At 57.2% G+C, this 22001-nt stretch overlaps 1 protein-coding gene across 1 annotated transcript in view; it reads right to left on the reverse strand.

The window, feature by feature from the left end:
• LOC306653734 (protein-arginine deiminase type-2-like) overlaps positions 1-17094 on the reverse strand; it is a gene marked incomplete at its 3' end in the record, with an annotated part of 33599 nt that extends 16505 nt beyond the window's left edge. The window contains exons 1-3 of the mRNA XM_079126697.1: positions 16903-17094; positions 3128-3311; positions 2020-2092 (exon numbers count right to left, since the gene is read on the reverse strand). Of these exons, the coding sequence (XP_078982823.1) occupies positions 2020-2092; positions 3128-3311; positions 16903-16994 (349 nt within the window). The 5' untranslated portion in view covers positions 16995-17094. The remainder of the gene's footprint in view (positions 1-2019; positions 2093-3127; positions 3312-16902) is intronic.
• Positions 17095-22001: the final 4907 nt, after the last annotated feature.

Consider the following 22001-nt stretch of genomic DNA (forward strand, 5'->3'; position numbering starts at 1 on the left):
AGCTGGCCTGAGGGGCAGTGTGGTCCGGGGTGGGCCTGCCTCCCAGGCATTGGCCCGATGGATTGCTTGGGATGTGGGGCTCAAGGCTCCTGGGTAGAGGCCGAGGGCGAGAAGGCCCGGGCGGGGAGCAGATGGATGGGCGCCTCCGCGGGAAGCCAGTCCGGTGTCCAGAGACTTCATGGTGGATCAGGAAGCCCGCGTTCAGAGGGGCAGGTTTTCACGAAGCCGATCTTCACAATGCGGCCTTTTCTTCTGAGAGGACATCTGCCCACCTGTCAGGTGTTGTCAGTGGGAGCCGATGGCCAATTGTCATATTTTGTCCCTATTTTTTTGGTCATGCATCAAAGTTGTCAAGTTTCTCAATTTCTTAGGGGCACAAAGGGGGCCATTTTACTGACCCATGGAACCTAGGAATCTGGAAGATACGGCAGTTAAATACCCAAATGTCGGGGGAGCACAGAGGCTCAGAGCCTTGGCGTGGCTGGCGTGGGCAGCTGAGTGCCCTCTGGGCAGGTCCCCTGAGAACCAGCTTGTCTCTGGTGAAGACAGCCGCGTCCTGCCTCCTTGGCGCTGGCTGCCTCCCGTTTGCCCGCGTTGGCGGACGTCTTAACGGCACAGGCAGCCCCAGGATCACCTTCATCTGCCAGGTCTCTGGCCCCTGCCTTTCCTGCCGTTGTCCTCAGGTGTCCCTGTCTCTGTGGGATTCGGTTTCCTGGGGACAGTCATCCGAGACGGCCTGGGGGCTGTGCATGCAGGGTGTGCTCACGTGCCAGGCTCAGCACACCAGGGAGTCTTTAGTTTCATCTCCCAAGGCCCCCTGAGGTCATCCCGAGCGAAGTCCCCATGCCCGGGCTGGGCACCCCTCAGATGCAGAAAGAGGGACAGTCTGACCAGCAACCAAGCCCACTCCGGAGTCGGCTGAGGAGCGGGAAGGCGCTGCCGCTGAGCCTGTTTCTGTGGCTGAGGGCACAGAGGAGGCTGGCGGGGGTGCAGGGGAGATTCCACAACCCCCAAGGATGTGACATAACCCAGGTGACTTAAGTCACACCAGTCACTTTCTAGGTGTAGATCTGTAGCCCCCGGCAACCTCTTGTTAGTTTTTCCTTTCCAGAGCCTTGATTTTCTCATCTGTAAAACAGGGACAAGAAACATGCCTGTCCCTGCAACCGTAAGGCTAGACGGAAGGGCCGTGTGCAGCTCGGGGTGGAGCAGCGCACCTGCCCAACATGCACAAGATTGTGGATTTGATCCCCAGGCCCGCGAAAAGGAAGAGAGGAGAGAGAATCGATCACAATCACGGCGCTAAAATATCTAGTCCGCTCGGAGCCCGACTGGCCCCAGAGCTCCCGCTTCTAAAGGCACCCGCACAGTCCTAGGCTCGGCGTCGGTGTGCGCAGGCGGGAGCCTTCGCTACTGTTTTATAACACACCCAGCACATAGCTGGCTGCCCTCCCTGGCGTGTGGGCCTGGCACCCAGGGCAGGGCAGTGTAGTGCACTGAAAAGAACCTGGGGTGGGGGAGTCATCCTGATCCCAGAATCGACCTACCACCTGGTTGCTGTGTGACTTTGAATGAGTTTTCAACCTCTCTGGGCCTCAGCATCCCGTGCATCAAATGAAGGACTTGGACTAGGTGAGCTGAGGACCCAAGGCTGTAGCTCTGTGCCCCAGGACTGGGTTTGCAGAGGACAAGGACAGTGGGGAGCTCTTTTCCAGGCTGCAGGAGAGAGCCAGGGGCGGGAGGGACCTTCCTTTCTCCTGTGTAGCCACAGAGCCTAGGAAGAGGCCCGACGCTGGGTGAGTCCCTGGCAGACCAGGGCACGCCTCCTCCTGCAGGCGCCCCTGGTGGCAGGGCAGCAGGGGAGGGCAGGTGCCGCGCCCTCCCAGCTCTGCATTATTCAGAGGAGGCTGCAGCTGCCAGGGCTGATAAGAGCGCGATGCGGCGGGGCAGGGCAGGGGGGGCAGGGCAGCGGGCAGGCCCTGGGGGCAGCAGCCCGAGACCCCAGCCCCGCTGACTCACCGATGGCCGTGAGGAAGAGCCCAGCCTGGTCGATGGGGGCGTTGCCCTCCTCATCGTAGTAGTTGACGGTGACCTTGAAGGGAGGGGCACGGGGGTAGAGAGGAGGACAGAGACCACAGGTCACAAGCGAGAAAGCTGGAGGTACCGCCCGCCCTCTCCCAGCACCCTCCTCCAGGAGGCGCTCCGGGGTTGTTCAGCCGCCTCTCCCAGGTGACTGCACTAGACCGGGACTCTGCTCAGAGTGCAGCCAGGATGCCACCTGCCCACCTGTACACCCTGCTACCTGCGGGGTCCCCACATCTGCCATGTTGTGCCTGCAGCTCCCACTAAGCTCCTGGGTGGGGAGGGAACAGGCCTGAGACGGCCATCACGGCATCTGGTAAAGCTGGAAATGGGGGAATCCAGAGAGCAGACTCCCCGAGCGCTCAGCACCCCGTTTCACGGGCTGAGATCCAGGGGGCTGTGCTGTCGCTTCTCCCTGAGGTTCTGTGGTTCTGAGCGTCGGAGAGGCCTGTCACCCAGCAGCCCACGCTCCACCCTCTGTGGCAACGTCGTTCCAGGGTCTAACAGGGCGCTGCCCCATACAACGGCCACCAGCTGCATGGCTGCCAAGCACTGGAATGTGACTCGTGTGAACTCAGGTGCGCTGTGGGTGCAGGTTTGTTGTGGGAAAAGAATATGTCATCTTGTTGATTTTTTATATTCATGACCTGTCAAGAGACTTTTGTGGGGGGGACTGGGAATTGAACTCAGGGGCACTCGACCACTGAGCCACACCCCAGCCCTATGTTACATTCTACTTAGAGACAGGGTCTCACTGAGTTGCTTAGCGCCTCGCTTTCGCTGAGGCTGGCTTTGAACTTGTGATCCTCCTGCCTCAGCCTCCTGAAGCGCTGGGATCACAGGTGTGCGCCACCACGCCCGGCTTCGAAGTGATATTTTGGCATGTGGGCTTAAGCAAAGTCTATTCTGAACATGTTCACTCCTTCTTTCTGCCTTTTGGATGTGGCCTCCCGGGCCGGCAAGGACGCGGGTGGCTGGCATTCTGTGTCTCTGGGATGGACTCGTCCAGCCTGCCTGCCCGCCTGCCTGCCCGCTCTGCGCATACCTTGTCGTTGCTGGCCTCGGTGCTGGCCTTGCTCATGGTGAGCCGCAGTGTGGTGCTGGGCGAGAGGGCCCAGCGCTGCTTGCCGTTGGTGGCCACCTCCTCAGCCTCCCCATCACGGACCACCTCCACCCACACGTCCTCCGAGTGCTTCAGGCTGAAAGTTTGGGCCCCGGCTGGGGCCGCACTGTAGGGAGAGAGGACAGAGGGTCAGGGGGCGCCTGGGGCAGGTGCGACAGGGGCTTCGGGAACAGACTCCTGGAGGGTAGGGCTGCCAGGTCTCTCCCTGGTCTGGCCTGGGGACTCAGAGGACCCAGTCACAGGGCAGTTACTCAGTCATAAGGGGAGCCTGCTAATATTCAGATTAGCAGGTAGGGGCCTGGAGACCTGGACTTTTTTTTTTTTTTTTTTGGTACAGGGATTGAACCCAGGGGTGCTTAACCACTGAGCTACATCCCAACCCTTTTCCATTTTTTTTATCTCTTTTTGAATTTTTTTTGGATTCATTGTACACAGATGGGACAACAGCTTTTCATTTCTCTGGTTGTACATGAAGTAGTAGAGTCACAGCGTTTGTGTGATCATACATGTACATAGAGTAATGATGTTTGTCTCATTCCACCATCTTTCCTTCCCCCTGCCCCTCCACCCCTCATTTCCCTCTACACAATCTAATTTTCCTCCATTCTTTCCTTACACTCCCGCCCCTCCATTATATATAAGCATTTATCAGAGAAAACATTTGGTCTTTGGTTTGTTGGGATTGGCTTATTTCACTTAGCATGATATTCTCCAACTCCATCCATTTAACTGCAAATGCCAAAATTTTATTCTTCTTTATGACTGAGTAATATTCCATTGTGTATCTATATCACAGTTTATCTATTCATCTATTGAGGGGCATCTAGGTTGGTTCAGTAAGGAATCTGGCTTCCCCCACCACCTGTCAATCTGCGTTTGCCTGCCTCTCATGTTACAGGAATTTTCGGCTTACGTTGCTCTAATCTTCCTGCCTCCCTCATTATGTTCTAATATGTGATTGGTCCATCAGTCAGTCTGTAAGAATTCTCCTCTGCGATTGGTTCCTCTCAGCCCGCAAAATTCCTATGTCTGAGAGAAACTTTGCGCCATGTTTCTCTTTTCTTTCTTCCCCTTCCCCTGTGCAGACGTGAATCATCTGCGCAAAATAAAGGTTCCTTGTGTGAGACCTGTATCTGTGGAACGTTTCTGGGAGCTAGTGACGAACCATAACTGTGCCTTTAACGCCTAACAGGTTCCACAATCTAGCTATTGTGAATTGAGCTGTTATAAACACTGATGTGGCTGCGTCACTGGAGTGTGCTGATTTTAAGTCCTTTGGGTATAGGCCAAGGAGTGGGATAGCTGGGTCAAATTGGTGGGTCCATTCCAAGTTTTCTAAGGACTCTCCACACTGCTTTCCAGAGTGGCTGTACCGATTTGCAGTCCCACCAACAATGTCTGAGTGTGCCTTTTCCCCACATCCTCGCCAACACCTATTGTTGCTCGTGTTCTTGATCATTGCCATTCTAATTGGGGTTAGAAAAAAATCTTAGGGTGGTTTTGATTTGCATTTCTCTATTACTAGAGATGTTGAATATTTTTTCATATATCTGTTGATCATTTGTGGAACTTCTGTGAAGTGTGAAGTCCATGAACGCCATCTGCCTCTGGAAGTCTGGAAGATGAACACTGCCCCTGGAGAATGGACTTTTTACATCTCACCTGCAGAACCAGCCCCAGTCACTTAGGCAGGAAGGAGAGAACTGGAGAGCAAAAGATTTTCTTATAAAAACAGAAACGGGGGAATGTAATGTATAAAGCTGCTCCCCCGCCCATCAGGTGTGGTCATTTTCCCCGCCTCCCAACCACTTGTCAATCTGTGAACATCCTAGCTAGCTATTGGTTGGTTCATCAGTCAGCTTGCAAGTGTCCTCCGATATCGGTCCCGTTAGCCCGGCGGGATTCAACTGCTTTAATGTAGCTACCCCACCATCTTTCTCATTTTTCTCTCTCTCCTACTCACTTTCTCTCTCCTGGCTTTCACACTTTCTTGCGCACGCCCTTTCTCTTTCCCTTTCTTTCCCTCTCATTTTCTCTCTTACCCTGCAGGGAGATACTGTTTGCTTAATAAACTCCCTAATGTGATTTCCCGTGTCCGCCGTGGTTTTCGTGGGATTCCTTACAAAGTGTCTGTTCAGCTCCTTAGCCCATTTATTGATAGGGTTATTTGTATTTCCGGTGTTGAGTTTTTTGAGTCCTTTATAAATTCTGGAGATTAGTGCTCTATCTGAAGTGTGTGTGGTAAAGATTTTCTCCCACTCTGTAGGCTCTCTCTTCACGTCGTTGATTATTTCTGTTGCTGAGAAAAAGCCTTTGAGTTTGAATCCATCCCATTTATTGATTCTTAATTTTACTTCTGGCGCTTTAGGAGTCTTGTAAGGAAGTCTGATTCTAAGCTGATGTCATTTTTTATCTTGAGACAGGGTCTCACAAAGTTGCTCAGGACCTCGCTAAGTTGCTGAGGCTGGCCTTGAACTTGCATCCTCCTTCCTGGGCCTCCCAGTTGATGGGCTCACAGGCGTGTACCACCACAGCCAGCAGGACCTGAATTCTTAAGGAAGACTCCCAGCTGTGCTGTGCTTGGGAGCACATGGTAGGTGATGAGATCCAGACAGAGGGAGGAATTTGCTCCAAGGACAGACTTGGGCCTAGGACTCTGTCTCCCTGTCTGTCACTGAGTTCTCATAGGGAGGGAGCCCAGAATCCGGGTTCTAAATGGGCAGGATGGGGAGGCCCAGTTGACAGATCCCTTGATCTGGAATTCTCCTCCTGCTGATAGTCATTCCTTGAGTTTGGGGGTGGCTTTTGGAATTCTTGAAAAGGCATCAAGACTTCAGGCAGAACCAACTGGTTTGGTCTGGCTGCTGTGGACCGACGTCCCCCCACCCAACAGGAAGGCCACACCAGGGCAAGGTCACAAGGTGGCCGGTGAGCAAGGCAGAGGGCCCTCTGCATGTCACAGCCGGCCGGCGCCCTGACTTCACACTCCTGCTCTCCGCTCCGGGGGGGTCATGGCCGCCCGAGCTGATAAGACTCTGGCTTAGGGGAGGTAACGGGGAGGACAGGCGCCCGGCCGGCGGTTTTGCTAAGCCCCGCGCTTGCTCTGAAGATTCCGAAAGGCTCAGGGGGCTCTGGGTGGGATTCGCCTGGGGCTTGAGACCGAGATGTAAGCAGGAGGGCGCGGTGCGTCTGCCCTTTGGGGACCGGTGCTCGGGTTCTGGGGTCGCAACCCTGGCTGGGCATCAGAACATGGGGAGCGTGGTCTGATCTTCGGGCATTTTCCCCTCTTGACACTGCGGACGTGCCGATCCCGTCCCTGGAGAGTCTGGCTGGCATCCCTGGGTGAGGTGGAGGCAGCTGGCAGGGGCCGGGCTGGAACAAGAGGCTCAGGCAGGGGCCTCTCGGAGCCCAGCGCAGCCACCCCGAGGCCTCGGCCCACGCCAGACGTTCGGATCTGGAGATCGGGATGCGCCTGAGGGTGTGTGTTCCCGCCTGCTTCCAGGGTCCACTGGTGCTGCTGGTCCAGGGATGGCGCGGGAAGCGCGGATCTGGACACTCAGCCCTGCTGCCCAGTGGTTAGAGCCCTGGGGTCACGGCCATGAGCGTGAGCCCGTGGAGGCGGCCAGGCAGCGTCCCTCTGACCCAGGCCACGGTTCGGGGCTGCCGTGGCCCACAAGGCCCGGGCTCGGTCCACAGCAAAGCAGAAACCAAACGACCCACCGAACAAACCCCCTGGAAGGACGGAACCAGGCCACCGTCCGCAGGGGCGCCTGGCAGAGACCACTGGGCGTGGGCACTGAGGAGACGGTGGGCGAGGCTGGGCAGCCTGTTCCCAGTGTTGGCAGAGGAGCTCGAGGGCACTCCGTTCTGTCTCGTCTCTGCTTCCTCTAGAGTCCCCTGCCTAGCAGGGGATGCTGGACTGACCGGTGGCCGCCCTCCATCTGCACCATCGTCAGGAGAGGCAGAGTCCGGGCAAGGGCCCTGGACCTCTGCGGAAGATCTGTGTTTGAGTCTAGATCTGCCGCGGACTTGCTGAGGGGTCCGGAGTGTGTCCCCTCCCCTTCTGAGGGCCTACAGCCAGCCCCTAAGACACGGGTGACTGCCTGGCCTCCTGCCCGTCCTCTGCAGGGCAGGTGACACCTTTCCCTCACGGTGTTGCCACGTGGTGCCCCTCCGCGGTACCTGCCCTCCTCTGGGCCACCTCCCTGCGGCAGGGTCCAGCCTCCTCCAGCCTCATCCTTCGAAGCCCAGCACAGCTGGGCATGTCACTGGTACGCAGCCGAGAGGGCAGGACTGAGAAGGCTAAGGGCGAGCCTTTGCGGGGCGTGGACGCCGAGGCGGTAGAGGAATGGACGAGGGCCTGAAGGACCACTGGTGTGTTTATTGAAGTCTCTTTCTATGGCACCTGATAAAGCCCCGCCATTACGGGCTGCTACGAGACCTCCATTTAAAATAAAGCTATTACGAAAAGGGTGAGCAGTTTAAAGAAAATAATGAGCTAACGGTGCCACAGATGGAAGATGGTTTTGGCAAAAAGGCGTGGGTCTGGGACACCTCCCTCCACTGCAGATCCCAGCTTTGCACATCAGCTTGCTGGGTGGCCTAGCGCAAGTGGCTTTCCCTCTCTATGTCACTGAGTGTTAAATGGGAGGATGCAACCAGAGCCAGAGGGGCAAAGGGGTGTGGCGGGAGGGCTTGTGCTGAATTCCCGCCCACCTTTACCCAGAGCCACTGTTATTTCATCTGCATACAGTTCTACTCAGACGGAGGAGGGGATGGTCTCTCGGGAGCCTGCCTTAGCTACTTTAATGATGCTTCCTGCCGCTTTCATCCCTCTGGGCCAGTGAGAAACTGGAGGAGGCCCCAGAGGGTCCAGAGGGTTAACACCCAGCCCACATCAGAGCCCCAGAGCCCCACACCCTCCCTGGACTCAGCACCAGCCATGCTGGGAGCTGAGCAAACAGCTATTCTTGGAGCGGCCCTGGCAGAAGGGACAAAGGCACCTTTGTCCCCCGTGGATCCTGTTGGCCGCTTCCCTCTCCAGGAAGATCCTCTTAGAATCCCCTGCAGAAACTCGAGAGCCAGGGAGCGGGGGCTTCGGGCAGCTGGAGGGTCCCCCGAGGCTGCAGGGAAAGGGGAGGGCTGGGAGTGGTTATAACGACGTCTCTTTTGCTCATCGCAACGAGACCTAAGAGCGAGGGTGGAAGGACAGGCTGCCAGGGCCTGGAACCCGGCCTGCCCGAGTCCCAGCACCCGGGACGGCTGTGCTTAGCACGTGCTTTGGGAGAAAATGAATGAAGGAACCTGCCCTTCTTGGCTGGCCAGGGGGCTGTTTAAACAGTGTCCACTGGCTTGGACTTGGGGGCTGCGGGGCCCACCCACACCCTGCAGCCTGGTGCTCATCAGGTGGCACCCAGGCCCCCCCCCCCCCGCCTCAATTGGACTCTCATTCTGTGACCTGCCCATTCCCGTCCTCAGTCCGTCTCATCAAGCATTTTTGCAAGTGCTGTTCCTTCTACCCCACATGCCCTCCCCTGACCTCTGTGCCTGGCAAATGTCCATCTCTCCTTGGAGACCCAGCTTGATCCATTGTGCCCATGTGTATTTCCCCCAGGGGCAGCTGGCTCCTATTCTAATCTGGTCTCAGCGCCTGGCTGGACCAGGCACACGGTGCGTCTGTATGTCTGCTGTAGGAAGGGCTGGGCGGGAGGGCGTGCTCACACACCACTGGTCCACTAAACGTGTATTATTGAACACTTACTATGTGCCAGGCACAGATCTAGGCACCGGGGGTAGACGTGTTGGAAAAGATAACGTGTTCTCTGAATGTGTGGCACTGATATTCCAGGGAATGAGAGAGTTTAGATCATGCAATCATTGAGGTGCCATGAGCCCCGGTCTGGGGCTCAAGGAGGGGTCCCTGAGGAAGTGGCATTTGAGCTAGGGTCTCAACTTCATAGTCTAAAGAACTCGAATGTGCATGAACTTCACCTGCGGGGCCTGTTTAAAGTCGGGTTGCTGGGCCCACCTCCTGCTTTCCTGATTCATCGGGTCTGACAAATGGCCGGAAAACCAGGCACTAAGCTGCCTGGTGACTCCCAGGCAAGGAGGGCGGCTTGGGCGATGGCCCAAGGCAGACATCAGCCTGGCGTGTTGGAGAAACTGCAAGGTGAGCAGGGATGGATCTGGGAGCAAGGTGGGGGCACATGGAGGGAGAATCCAGACGGTGCGGAGAGATTGGGGAATTGGGGGGCTGGAGGGGCAGGCATCACAAAAAGTGGGCCTGGGGATTCAAACTGGGGCACAGAGGCAAAGGCCTCTGGAGTCCAGGGGAGTCCCTGGGAGGCCCGACCATCTGAGCACCGCAGAAGCTCACCAGGGGCAGGCGACTGCGGTGGGCACCAGCTGAGTGGTGAGGTTGGTTTGAGACCAGAGGGTGGCCATGGACGTGGAGGGAAATGGCCTGGTGGTTGGTGCCTAACGAAAGGACACCTGCCCAGCCCCTCAAGCGCTGCGGCCTCTGGGGAGCCACCCAGCCCCTCTGGTCTTGGCTCAGTCGGGGGCAGGTCCCTGGCTCGGCCTCGAGGTGCTGGGAGGCTCCCTCGGTCCCAGGCTTGACGGCATGGCGCGCTGGCTCCTGGCTGGCACCTGGCACCCTCGGCTTGTCCATCTGGCCTGGGCCTCGTTAACACCAGCCGGGGCTCCTCCCCACAGTGACCCCAGCTCCTGGCAGCCTGGGTGTGACATCCTGTCCTCGGGTCTTTGGAGGAGTTGGAAGGGGGAGTCCTGGGTGCCAGCCTGGCATGCAACCTGGGGCGAGCACCCTCGAGGACAGAAAGAGGGAGGGAGGCAAGGTCCCCACTCAGGTCTCACACCCAAGACTCTGCACGGTGATGGCGGGCAGCTGCCCTGGGCAGGGATCAGCAGAGGCCAGCATGGCGTCTGCCTCAGTCAGTCTCCTCCTCCACCTGGGACCTCAGCAGCCCTTCGTACTAGGCACTGGTGCCTCCTTGGTGATGAAATGATCTCATCTATGGTCACTCTCTTCCTCACAGACCTTCAGTGACTCCCTACTCCCTACAGATCAAAGTTCAACACTTGAGCAATGACTTTGAAGCCCTGGTTCAGGTCATTGATGCTCTAGTCTTATACGCTGGGTCAGTGACTGATGCCCTTCGCTCCCCTGGAGCACTCTGGCCCCGCCATCTTTCCATACCCAGCTGAGCTGTCACCTTGTCCAGGACGCCTTCCCTGAGTCCATCAGCCAGGATTCACCCCTCCCCGTTTTGCTGGTGCTTCAGGCGACACCAACAAGTGTTCAGCATCTTCCCCACGGGTGTTAGGAACACTTTGAGAGCAGGAAGCACATCTTATCGTGATTTGTTTTAATATTATACTGAGCCCAATACTAATACTTAATAACTGCTCACTGAGTACCTGGCGCCGTACCAGGCCCTGGACTCAGCCTTGGTAGGGCCCACCCTTTGGCTAATTCCATGAGGCCTGTACCCAGGCCATCCCATTTTACAGATGAGCATGTGGAAGTCCGTGGGGACAAGCCCTTCTCCAAACCAATCCCAGGGACGTGGTGGCAGAGTGTGCAGTGCACTGCAGCCCCCTGAAATCCAGGCCTGGCTGCTCCCCCTGCAAAGAACCCACAGGTTAGAGGCCCCAGGCAGAAGGCGGCTGCGGGTAGTGCCTGGCTCAGCAGAGGACGAGGAAAGGCCTTAGGGACCTCTGGAGCCCCTGCTTATTAAGTAGGTGGGAGTCAGAGCCCCAGAGCAGTGACCCCAAGGCCATCTCCCTGTCTCAGGCTCTTAGGTGAACGACTGAGAAGCACATTCAGGCCTCAAAGGCCTTGGGCACAGGTCTGGCATGGCTGGGTGGAGAGGGTGGCCTCCCAAATCTGTTCTCCCCATAAATTTAATTTAGGTGTGGCTGGCTAGCTGGGGGGTGGCCCCTGCCACCACCATCCCATCCCAACTCAGGGCCTTCTGGTCAGCAAAGAGAGGTGCAGGAGACTGTAGCTTGCAGACAGGATGACAGGTTCTCCCACCCCGGGCACTGGCTGAAACTGGAGCCCTGGCTCCTGGCAGGGCCTCTGGTTTAGGGTTGAGGGCTCTGGGTGTTGTTCTGATTTATGGGGCCACCTGACCTGGCCTGAATTCCTCCCTCCGTCATTCTCTCAGGAGAAAATGCTGCTCCAGCCAAGCTCGGCCACATGCCCTTGACCTTCCACAGGCCCACACCATGGTGTCCGGCCCTGGAGACAGGGGCGGGGAGCTCAGCCCCACAATTGGCTCCACGTAACCCAGGGGCCGCATCCAGTCAGTCATCCACTCAACCCAGAGCGTTTACGGCTCAGGAGAGGAGAGTGGGCAAGGAGGAGGCGTCCCAGGAAAGCAGAGCGGCCCGGGCCCGGGCCAGGGCCCTGCCTCGCCCACGGCCAGCTGGTCGTCTTGGACAGGCACTGCTTACTGTCCCCAGATACAAAAGCAGGGGCATTAATCATTCCCATCTCATGAAGGTGGAAGTTTAAATGCATGTGAATTAAGATTTTTTTCTTATTTTTTGCACTACTGGTGGTTGAACCCGGGCCTCGCACATGGCGGGCAAGATGTGGCCGGGCAGCACTGACCCTAAGTGCTGGGATGTTAAAACACACGGAGATGAGTGTGCAGTGTGAAGAAGCTATGAGGTGCCTAGTAGGTGTTCAATAAACACGGGTTAGTCATGTTAAGGAAATAATAAGATTTACAAAGAGGGCAGAAGACAGTGAGGTAAAGAGCACCCAGGATGCAGGGTGAGGCATGATGACATGGGGGTATCACTGGATGCCGAGTGGAGGAGTCGCTTGAGCTTAGCCTGGAAGTTCAGGCATGAGTGTCCAGGAAGTAGGAACAGCAGGTGCAAGGGCCCTGAGGTGGGAATGAGCTTGGTGTATCTGAGGCCTAACAGCATCCACAAAGCCAGTGTGGCCAGAATGGAGGATGTGCCTGGAATATGGGGGGAGGGGGGTCAGTGAGGCCGGGCAGCCCATGGCACCCCGAGCTGCTGTTGCTGCAAGCCGGATCCTCTGTCTTTGACCTAAAGGTCCTTTTTTTTTCTTTTTGGAGCTGGGGATGAACCCAGGGCCTGGTGTGTGCTAGACAAGGCTCTGCACTGGGCCACATCCCCAGTCCTTTGTTTTTATTTTGAGACAGGATTTTGCTAAGTGGCCCAGGCTTCCATCCTCCTGCCCCAGCCTCCTGAGTCACTGGGATCACAGGCGTGGGCCACCACGCTCAGCCTCATGATCTGTCTACAAGCAAGCCCCCTGCACTCACGCTAACCAAGACAGGGGAGGCTGGGGAGGGAGTCAGTTCCACGGCTGAGGCAGGATGCACATCTGTCCGTCCATCTGTCCCTCTTGCCCAGCCTTGTCTGGGAGCTCCTGCCCTGGCCCCTCCTCCTGTCTCCAGCCAGACAGTGATGGACACATAGCCCTACCAATGGCTGGGCGGCCTCTGCCTTGGGGAAAATGGGGAAGGGGAGGGGACCCATCCCGCCTGCCACCTCACAGGCTCCTCCTGAGGCAGGCTGTGCTGCAGAGACAGGGGACAATCGTCAATGGCTTATCTTTGTCCCGAAGCTCCTGCTGGCCTTCAGGTATGGATCCTGGTATGTCTCCAGTAGAGAGAGAGGGAAACCTGCTTTATCAGCAATCCCTATCAAAAACCAAGGAAGGGACAGGAAAAGTCATCTCCAAGACCTGGTCTGTGGGTCAGTGGGAGGACTACAGAGCATGGCCACCCTGCTACGGTCCTCCAAGGCCGCCTTCCTGACTCCTGGCGTCCATGTCTCCAGTGCTCACAGACGTGGCTGGGAACACCACACTCTGTGCCCCGCTCGACTTCAAGTCCCAATCAGATGGAACCCCAGCCAGTCCCACTGAAGTGCTGGCTGCCAGGTACAGGGACCATGGCGGGGAGGCTGGGCAAGGTGTATTTGTCCTCCAACTACAATGAGTACATTGGCAACAGCAGAAGGAAACAGCGAGTATCTTTACCGGCCCCAAGGTACATTCTCTAGAAAAGAAGTCTTACTTTTTTTGTGTGTGTGTGCCTCTACTGGTAACTTGCTTGAGATTAGCAGTCAGAATGTGCCTGGGGCTAGGCATGGTGCCTATAATCCCAGACACAGGAGGCTGAGGCAGGAGGATTGCAAGTTTGAGGCCAGCCTCAGCAACTTAATGAGACCCTGTCTCAAAATAAAAATAAAAGTGTTGGAGATGTAGCTCAGTTGTAGAGAACCCCTGGGTTCAATTCCCAGTACTAAACAATCAATCAAAGTGGCTGGGTCAAGGTAAGTATTCCTGCAGGGAGAAGAGAGGTGGCCCAGAGCATGCCTTCCCGTGGTGGCCTGTATGGGCAAAGTGGCCATGACCATGTTTACTGCCTCTACTGGGAAAAAGTCCTTCCTTGTGTTCTCTCGTTGACACTCGACTGGCTCAATGGAAGCTCAGAAAGCTAATGCAATTTGCTCAAGGTCATGCCACCCATGGACAGGAACCTAGTCCTGCCTCTTTCCACTGCCCTGCCAGCTTCTGGGTCTCCAAGGGCAGCCTCCGCTCTGCACCACCTGCACCGGGGGAGGAGGGAGGGCTAACGCTGACTGGTTGGACCGTTCCACCGGGACCACAGGGCCCTTGAGGAAAGGGAGGGAAGAGGCTGCTTCTACGAGGCCCAAAAGGGAGTCCAGAGCCCATGGGAAAGGGCTGTGGAGGCCTGGTCTGGAAGCTGCTCCTGGGGTCCACCAGGCCTTGCTCCTTGGGGTCTACCTGGAGGCCCTGGGACATCCCTGGGGGGTCTTGGGCCAGCACCCATGTCTGGCTGGGGAGGACTTGGTGGGAAGTGGAGGGCCCGGTGTGGGTGGGCAAAGTCCTTGGGTCGGGGGGCTTGTGGCCAGGGTGAGGTGGAAGGGACACAGGCTGACAGGGTCATCCAGTTCCGCTAGCTGGTAACAGCGTCACACAGGATGGCCTGCAGGATCAGAGCATGCATTGAGTCAGACAGACATGGACCTGAGTCCTACGTGTCACCGGGCAAGTGACTTCTCTCTGAGCCTCACTTTCCTCACCTACAAAATGGGACATCAAAGAAGCACCTCCGAGACCCACCGTGGGTTCCTAAGCACAGAAGCCCAGTCGCTGCAGCTGTGAGACACCAGAGCTGTGTAGCAGTCCAGCCCAGGCTGGGCAGGGGGCTCCCTTCACAAGACCTGTGACTTGCAGTTGGTGGTCATTCTGCCCCTGGCCAGGGGGCTGCTGGCATTGGCTGGAGACACCTTTGGGTATCACCGTTAGGAGACTGCTATTGGCATCTGGCAAGTCGAGGCCAGGGATGTCACTAAATATCCTACACCGTGCAGGACAGTCCCCTGGACAGAATCATTCAGCCCCAGAGGCATCAGGGCTGCTCCAGAGTGGTGCTGTCCAGGGCCACCAGCATACGTGGCTGCCCAGCGCTTGCCACACGACAGGTCCACACTGACAAGTGCGGTCAGCTAACATCCACGCTGCACTTCAAAACCAGCACAAGAAACACGTAAACTATCTCACCAGTGACCTTTATATCGGTGACACATCGAAATGACAATATTTGGTTATATTGGATTAAATAAAATACATTATGAGAATTAATTGCACCTGCTTATTTGAACTTTAAAAAAATGTAGACTCCTAGCACATTTATAGCGACAACTGGCCCGCGTTCCATTTCTTTTGGATGGTGCTGGTCTAGAGGACACAGCCTCTCTTGGTGGCGGGGGAAACCCCAGCGCAGCCGGGGGTGTGGGTCTTTGTGGGTGTGGTTGGTGTCTTGAGGAAGGACAGAGTATTTGTTCCACCTCTGTCCCCTGCCAGAGTTGGCACCTGCTCCATTCCTGGCCTCCACCAGGCCGGGTCTCTCTCTGCCAGGACAGGGCGAGGGCAGGGGGCCCTGCTTTGCTCCCCAGCCCCCACTGGAAGCACCATGCCCGCCTTCCAGGCAGCACCCAAGTGCCCCAGCAAACAAACAGGCGAGTATGGTGACAGCTGAGGCTTAGGGACCTGAGTGCCCTGGCTCCCAGCCCACTCCCTGGCGGTGCCTGGGGCTGAGCTGGGGGTGGAGAAGGCCCCGGCCCCTGCTGCCTGGACCACACTCCACTCTGTGCTATGACCCTCAGAGAGCCCAGGCCACCTCTGAGATTTACACAAGGGACAACGGAGGCCCAGGCCCAGGCAGGGCAGAAGGAGGCCAGGGGAGGAGGAGTGGAGAGGAGCCGTGGGGCTCGATGGCATTGGTATGGCCAGTGCGTGCTGAGGAGATGGCAGGAGACTGGCCGAGCAGGTGGGCAGGGCTCCTAGGGCCATAGGAACTGAAGAATGGGCCAGGGAGGAGTGTGTGTGGGGAGACACACAGCTGGGGTGTTTTTTTTTTTTTTTTGTACCAAGGATTGAAAACAGGGGTGCTTAACCACTGAGCCACATCCCTGGCTTTTTTATTTTATTTAGAGACAGGGTCTTGCTAAGTTGCTTAGGGCCTTGCTAAGTTGCTGAGGCTGGCTTCAAACTTGTGATTTTCCTGCCTCAGCCTCTGGAGCCCCTGGGATTATAGGCATGTGCCACTGCCCCTGGAGAGGTGGCTTTTGCCTTGGAGAAGCGGGGTGCTTCAGGTATCTGAATGATTTGGAAGCAATATGACAACAGGGAGTAGGGGACCCAGCCAGCTCATCAGCACAGGGTCCACCTCCAGGTCCCGCGTGCCGACCCTGCCTGCCACAGTGAATATTTCAGATTCTTGGAATAGAGGGTTGCAGATGAAACCTCAGCGTGATCCTGCAAGGGGCTTGCCCCACATTGCCAAGTCCCCATCCTGCACACTAGGGGACGGGAAGCATCACCCTTCACCATTTTCTTGGAACTGTGGGTAGTGGTGGGGTTCTATCACACATCCTGCTGTCTCAGAAATCCTTCACCAAGTTTGTGGACGGAGAGATGGGGAGGAAACAGGATCCCGAATCTGGGGTGCTTTCTGCAGACCCCACCTCTGCACCCTGCGTCCCAGGCATTCAGCAGGTGGACTGTGGTCTCTCCCTGAACCCAAGGTGAAATCAGGGAAGGCACTTGGGGACATGGAGATCGTGGCCAGTACTTGGACACAGGCAACCAGGCGCAGCCCCCACAGGGTGAAATCGGAGCCGGAACAACCCCCAGGGCCATATTCCTCGCCAAGAGAGCTCCCCTCTGGTCCTTCCCAGCCCCAGCAAACACCAGGGAGGTTCTGCTGAGTTGCGGGTGGGAAGCAGGGGAGAGGCTGGGCTGGGGTGGGCTGTGCGTCAGGAGAGGCTGAGCGGAAGTGAAAGGGGAGTGGGTGGTGGCGAAGCTCAGGGTGCTGAGGTCGCGGGGAGAGGGGCTGGGGAGGGCCAGGCAGTGGGGAGACCGGCATGACGGGGAGGAGCAGAGGCAGGTGCAGGGTGCCTGGGAGGGCCTCGCTCAGGACTGCAGCGTGGTGGACGCCAGGTTCGGTGGTGGGCAGGTTTCTGGGTGAGGTTCTTAGGGTGCCTGGGGGCTCCATGTTGAGGGGCAACTGGGGTGGGAGTCGGCCTGCCGCCTCCCGGAGTCCGGGAGGGTCTCCGCGACGCTCGGAGGGGTCCGGCGGGCGCAGGACCCGGCTCACCTGTAGACGTCGGTCCAGAGCTGCGTGCCCAGCACGTACACCGCCTCCACGCGGCTCCCGTACTGCAGCCGCACCGTCCGCTCGCGCAGCATCTTCCCGCCCGCGGCGTCCAGCCTCGTGCCGGCGCGCGTGGTACCGTCGCAGGTGAGCACCTGTCGCAGGTGAGCCCGCCGCAGCCGCCTGCGTCCGCCGCGGGCCAGCCAGCCACCTTATTCTGCGGCCGGTGGGCGGGGCGTGGGCGGGGCGGCCTGCCGGGCGCCTCTCGCAGTGGACCGAGCGCCCGTTGGTCAAGCGTGGCCCCGCCCTCCCCGGCTCGCCCCGCCCCCGCCCCGGCCCAAGTCGCCAATTTCTTTCTTTCCAAGTTTGGTTTGGGCATTCTTTCATCTTCAAGCCCGGTCTTCCCTCCAGCACCCCGCCCCGCACCCCAGCGGGGCAGAAAATGCACGCGTGGAGCTGCCAAGGGACGGGGGCAGGAGCTGGAGCGGGCACTGGGCGCGTGCCCTAACCTGGCCTGGTAGCCGGGCCGTCTCCGAGGACGGGGTGTCTGAGCCCTCTGAAGGAGTCGTGTGCAAACTCCAGGGGAGGAGAGGGAGCCGCGTGCAGCCGACAGCACCTCCCCCGCCCCGCCAGATCGACGTTGCTATAGGGAGCTGGGTGGGCGTGGAGACCCGGCAGCTGACCGGGACCGGAATGCCAAGCCGGGGCATCGGTGGGCGAGAGCTTGGAACAGCTTCCTCCGCGAGGAGTGCAATGGGTCATTCGGTCACTCAGCTGCCCCTGGCTGCGCCCGGCAGCCCTGGCGAGGAGGCCGAGCTGCGGAGGGGGGATGAAGACCCTGACTGGGGGAGCGTGAGAGGGCCGGAGAAGAGGGGATTGATCTGACCAGTGTTTATGGACTGAGATTTGGATGGCACCTGGTGACTGAGAGGATGTGCCAGTTGAGAGACAGGGAGGGGGCAAGGATTAGGGCTCCGGCTCTGTCCTGAGTGAAGGGATGTTATTGTAGAGGTCAGTCTGTGTCCTTGGCCGCCGAGGTGCAGGGTGACATCCAGTGGGGGACTGAAACCGCCCTACCCCATCCCAGGCACTTTCCCTCTGACCCAAGCCTGGGGCTGTTCAAATAGGTCCGCAGTGTGTGAGGAGGGGTCTTTCCTGGGGCCAGGGCAGGGACTGGATGGGGCGGGAGAGAGGGTGTGGGGGTGTGGAGGGGGTGTGTGTTTGGGAGGGAGCTGGGCTGATGGGCGCGGAGTCCCAGGAAGGGGTGTGCCTGGACGGAGGGTGAGGCTCAGAAGGCCCCCAGGGGAGCTATGCCCAGTCCTTTGATTCCAACCTTCCCCCCAAGGAGGCCCACATCAGCAGCGGTGAAGAATCCAACTGCCCCGTAGCCCGGATTTGGGAGGAATGTGGGTGGGAAGGGAGGCCTTAAGTCCTGGCCAGGGGTCCTTCACCCCCTAAGGCATAGCAGCAGCCCTAGGGAGATGCCGGGGACTTCTGATTGGCCCCTTGTGGCCCTGAGTACATCCTCCAATTAGGAGGCAGGTTGTGCGTGGCACCTGCCTAGCCGGAAAAAAGCTGACTTCCAGGCCCTGCCAAGGTGACCTCGGGTCTGGGCGCCCCTCTGCAGGGAGTCTCCTTTGAGCCCTTCCTGTGTGTGGCAGATACCAAACACCTCTGTCATCGAGCCCACCGGGAAACTGAGGCCCAGGCTTGGAGGAGGACATTGCAGGTCCCCACTGAGTGAGGCCCAGACAGGTCAGAACAGAACAGGGGCGATCACATCAGCAAGAGGCCGTGATGACCAGCAGGGCAGAAATGACAGTGGGTGCTTGTTGCGTCCTTTCTGGGGGCCGTGCTGTTCCCGGCACGCCTTAGGATAGCACATCAGACCCCCTGGCAATCCGGCACTTTGCTGGAAGAAAGATGCAAAGAAGGTGAAGAATTCCGCTGAGTCGCTCAGCTCCTGAGAGTGGCCGAGCAGGATGGGAACTTGTGGCCAGGGGCTGGCGTAAGGCGGGAGAGGGCAGAGGTTCTCTTCCCAGCCTGACTCTTGTGCAGACTCTGGCCGTTGGCTCTTCCATTCAGAGCCCCATTTGCCCATCTGTGAAATAATTCTCAGCATGATGGGGGGTGGTATTAAATGAGATGCTAATACACAGAGAACATGGTCAGAGTCCAGCACGAGGCGAGTGCTCAGGAAGTGAGCCCCCTCCCCTTAAACAATCCAGCCTCCTCTGGCCACCCACGTGCAGGTCTCCTGCCCTGGCTCTGGCTTACTACGTTGGCTCAAGTGCCTGGTTGATGGGTCAGGAGTTTCCTGGTGCCCAAAGGTTTAAAATAGCTGAAGTGGTCACAGCTGTCACTGGATTCAGGGCCGGAGGTCTCAGGCATCACGGCTGCTCCCACTTCTCCCTGGGGGTCCGGAAGAGCCTCCAGGCATCTCATGGTGCCTTTTGGGTAGTGCCAGTACAGGGGACTTAGCTCAGGCCAGTTCCTGCCCCGGACAGACCCCTACCTGCCCCAACGCATGCCCTGGCTGGGCGGGGAGGGGGGCTTTCCTGCACCATTTCCTGCTATGATCCCTTCCGGGGGGTCTCTCTGTGCCAGGCCTGCGAGAGCCTGGTTGGTGGTGACTGCAAACACACAGCTCACCAAGGTCATTGTATGCGCAAGAGTTTAAAGAGAAAGAAATACACCAGCAATACCTTGCCATTGCAGAAAAATTAAATAATCACGATCACTCAGGACTTCTCTCCAGAGGAGATCACTGTGCATTTGTGAGTCTGATCTTTCTTGCCTGAGGATGGTGTGATACCGCTAGTGACCACGCTTTCTGAGCCCTCGGGCTGTGCCCGGGGCTGTTCTGACACTTTCCCATATCTTAGTCGTTTATTCCTAAAGGACCAAATAATAGGCGGGCACTATTCTTACCCCCAATTTGCACAGAGGAGCCTGGTAGAGAGGAGCCAGGCCTTTGGACTTCGAAGCCCTGGGGTCAGGTCTGGCTCTGCCCCTCACTAGCTAGAGACTTCTCTGGACCTCTGTTTCTTCCTCTGCAAAGAAGACACTGGCATTACGCAGCCTCCATGATTATAGAAAATAATAGGATGCTCTGTTCCCCACTCAGCACATCAGGGTCTGGCACAGACCCAGGTCTCAATAGCTGGGAGTTATTTTCGGTGCATATAGACAATTATTTCCAACTTTTGTAAAAGGGGCTTTGACTGTCTACGTTGTTTTATAAATGGCTTCAACGTCTCTGCAACGTGAGAGGTGGCCTCTCGGTGGCTGGGGTATACAGAGCCTTGGGAGTTGTGTGAAAGGCTTTGGGCTTTATCTTAAGGTCGAGAAGCCACAGGAGGACTCTGGAATGTGGCATGGTGTGGGTTTTAGAAAAGTCACTCTGGTTGCTGTGAAGAGCCAACGGCAACAGGAATTCTGGAAATGGCCAGGCTGCGGGCACCTCCCCTGCCCCTGAGTACACTACGGGACGGCAGGGCTGGCCTCATCAGCAGCACCCCGTGCTGGGCCGTTTCCATGCTCCCTCACAGACCCCTTTCCCCCAGCAAAGCCATCCCTTGGTCCCACTCCCTCGTGGCCCGCTGGTGAAGGAGGAGACTCTGGAGGGGGGCATTCATCCCACTTGGCCCCCACTTCTGCCCTGCAGGACGGTTCACCTAGAGGGAGGAGAGGGCGGGTGTGATACTGTTCTCATACCCTGGTGTGCCTGTCCTGTGCTCCACAGGGTCATCCTCTACCCAGGGCTCTGTCTGTCTATCCATTTTTCTCTCCGGAGTGTGAGAGAGAGGGTTTTATTTTAGTCAATTGACTCAGAAGGTTGTAGGATTGGCAAGTCTGAAATTTGTACAGCAGGTGGGCAGCTGGCTAGAAATCGGGGTAGAGGATGTTGTAGTCCGGAGTCTGAAATCCAAAGGCTGGAAACCCAGGCAGGGCTACTGTGGTGGATTCTTGAGGCCGAATTCCTTCTTTGGGAGACCTCGGAACTTGCTCTTCAGACCTTCAGCCAATTAGACGAGACCCACCCACCTTTTTGGAGGGTAATCTGCTTGACTCAAAGTCTATTAATTACATGTTAATCACATCTAAAAAATTCATAGCAACATTTAGATGAGTGTTTAGCCAGATGACTGGGCACCGTAGCAAAATTTACCCATAAAATGAACCACTGCTGGGCCGAACGGTAGCCTAAGGCCTGGGTTACCACTGCAGAGTGTTTTTATCCTTTCAGGCACCAGGCCGAGCACTCTGCATCCATAGGCAGTCACACGATGGGTTGTCAGCATGGCCACAATGTCACCAGGCAATGGGGACGTTTCAGCTCCGTCCAGATCGTCCAGAACCATCCTGGTACGTGCAGTCCAGGCCAGGCAGCCTATCCCTTGGTTATTCCACTGAATCCTTGCCACCACCAGAGCTAAGCATTTTTTATGATCCTCATTTTGTAGTTTACAGGGTAAAATGACTTGCAGCCCCGAGTTCTACCTCTGTTCGGTGAAGCCAGCTGGAGTGGTGGACCCTGGATAAGCGGGGGACTCGGCGACAGCCCTGTGATGCCTGGGCTGCCTGGGCCCGTGGAGTCCAACACGGAACCCTGCCCCGGGTGTGCCGGGCACTGGAATGTGTCAGTCTGCCCCGAGAGGTACCGTAGGTGTAGAGTTAGTAGGAAAAAAGGTCATTTTATTCATTGTTATTTATTTTGTGCCATGCTGAGGATGGAGGCCAGCGTTCCACCCCTGAGTCACACCCCGGCCCTAGAATGTAATCAAACAAATATGACTACACGTTGAAATGGTAATGTCTCGGATATATTGGGCCAAATAAAAATACATTTTCAAGTTAATTTCACTTATATCTTTGAATTTTTAAAAGAAATCTAAAATTCTATGGGAGGTGGGCGTTTCTGGCTTGCATTATATTTCTTCTGGAAGCGCTGGTCAGGCCCCTTAAGCTTTAGGCAGGACCGTGGCCACTTTGCTGGTGTCCAGCTCTCCCGGCTGAGCCCCGACTCCCCCCTGAAAGTGGAATCCTCAGGTCCTGGAGGGACCGGTGGCCAGAAAAGGCACAACGGAACGCGTGGAGAG

This window comes from Sciurus vulgaris, assembly GCF_902686455.1.
Source record: "Sciurus vulgaris genome assembly, chromosome: 1".
NCBI classification, from domain to species: Eukaryota; Metazoa; Chordata; class Mammalia; order Rodentia; family Sciuridae; genus Sciurus; species Sciurus vulgaris.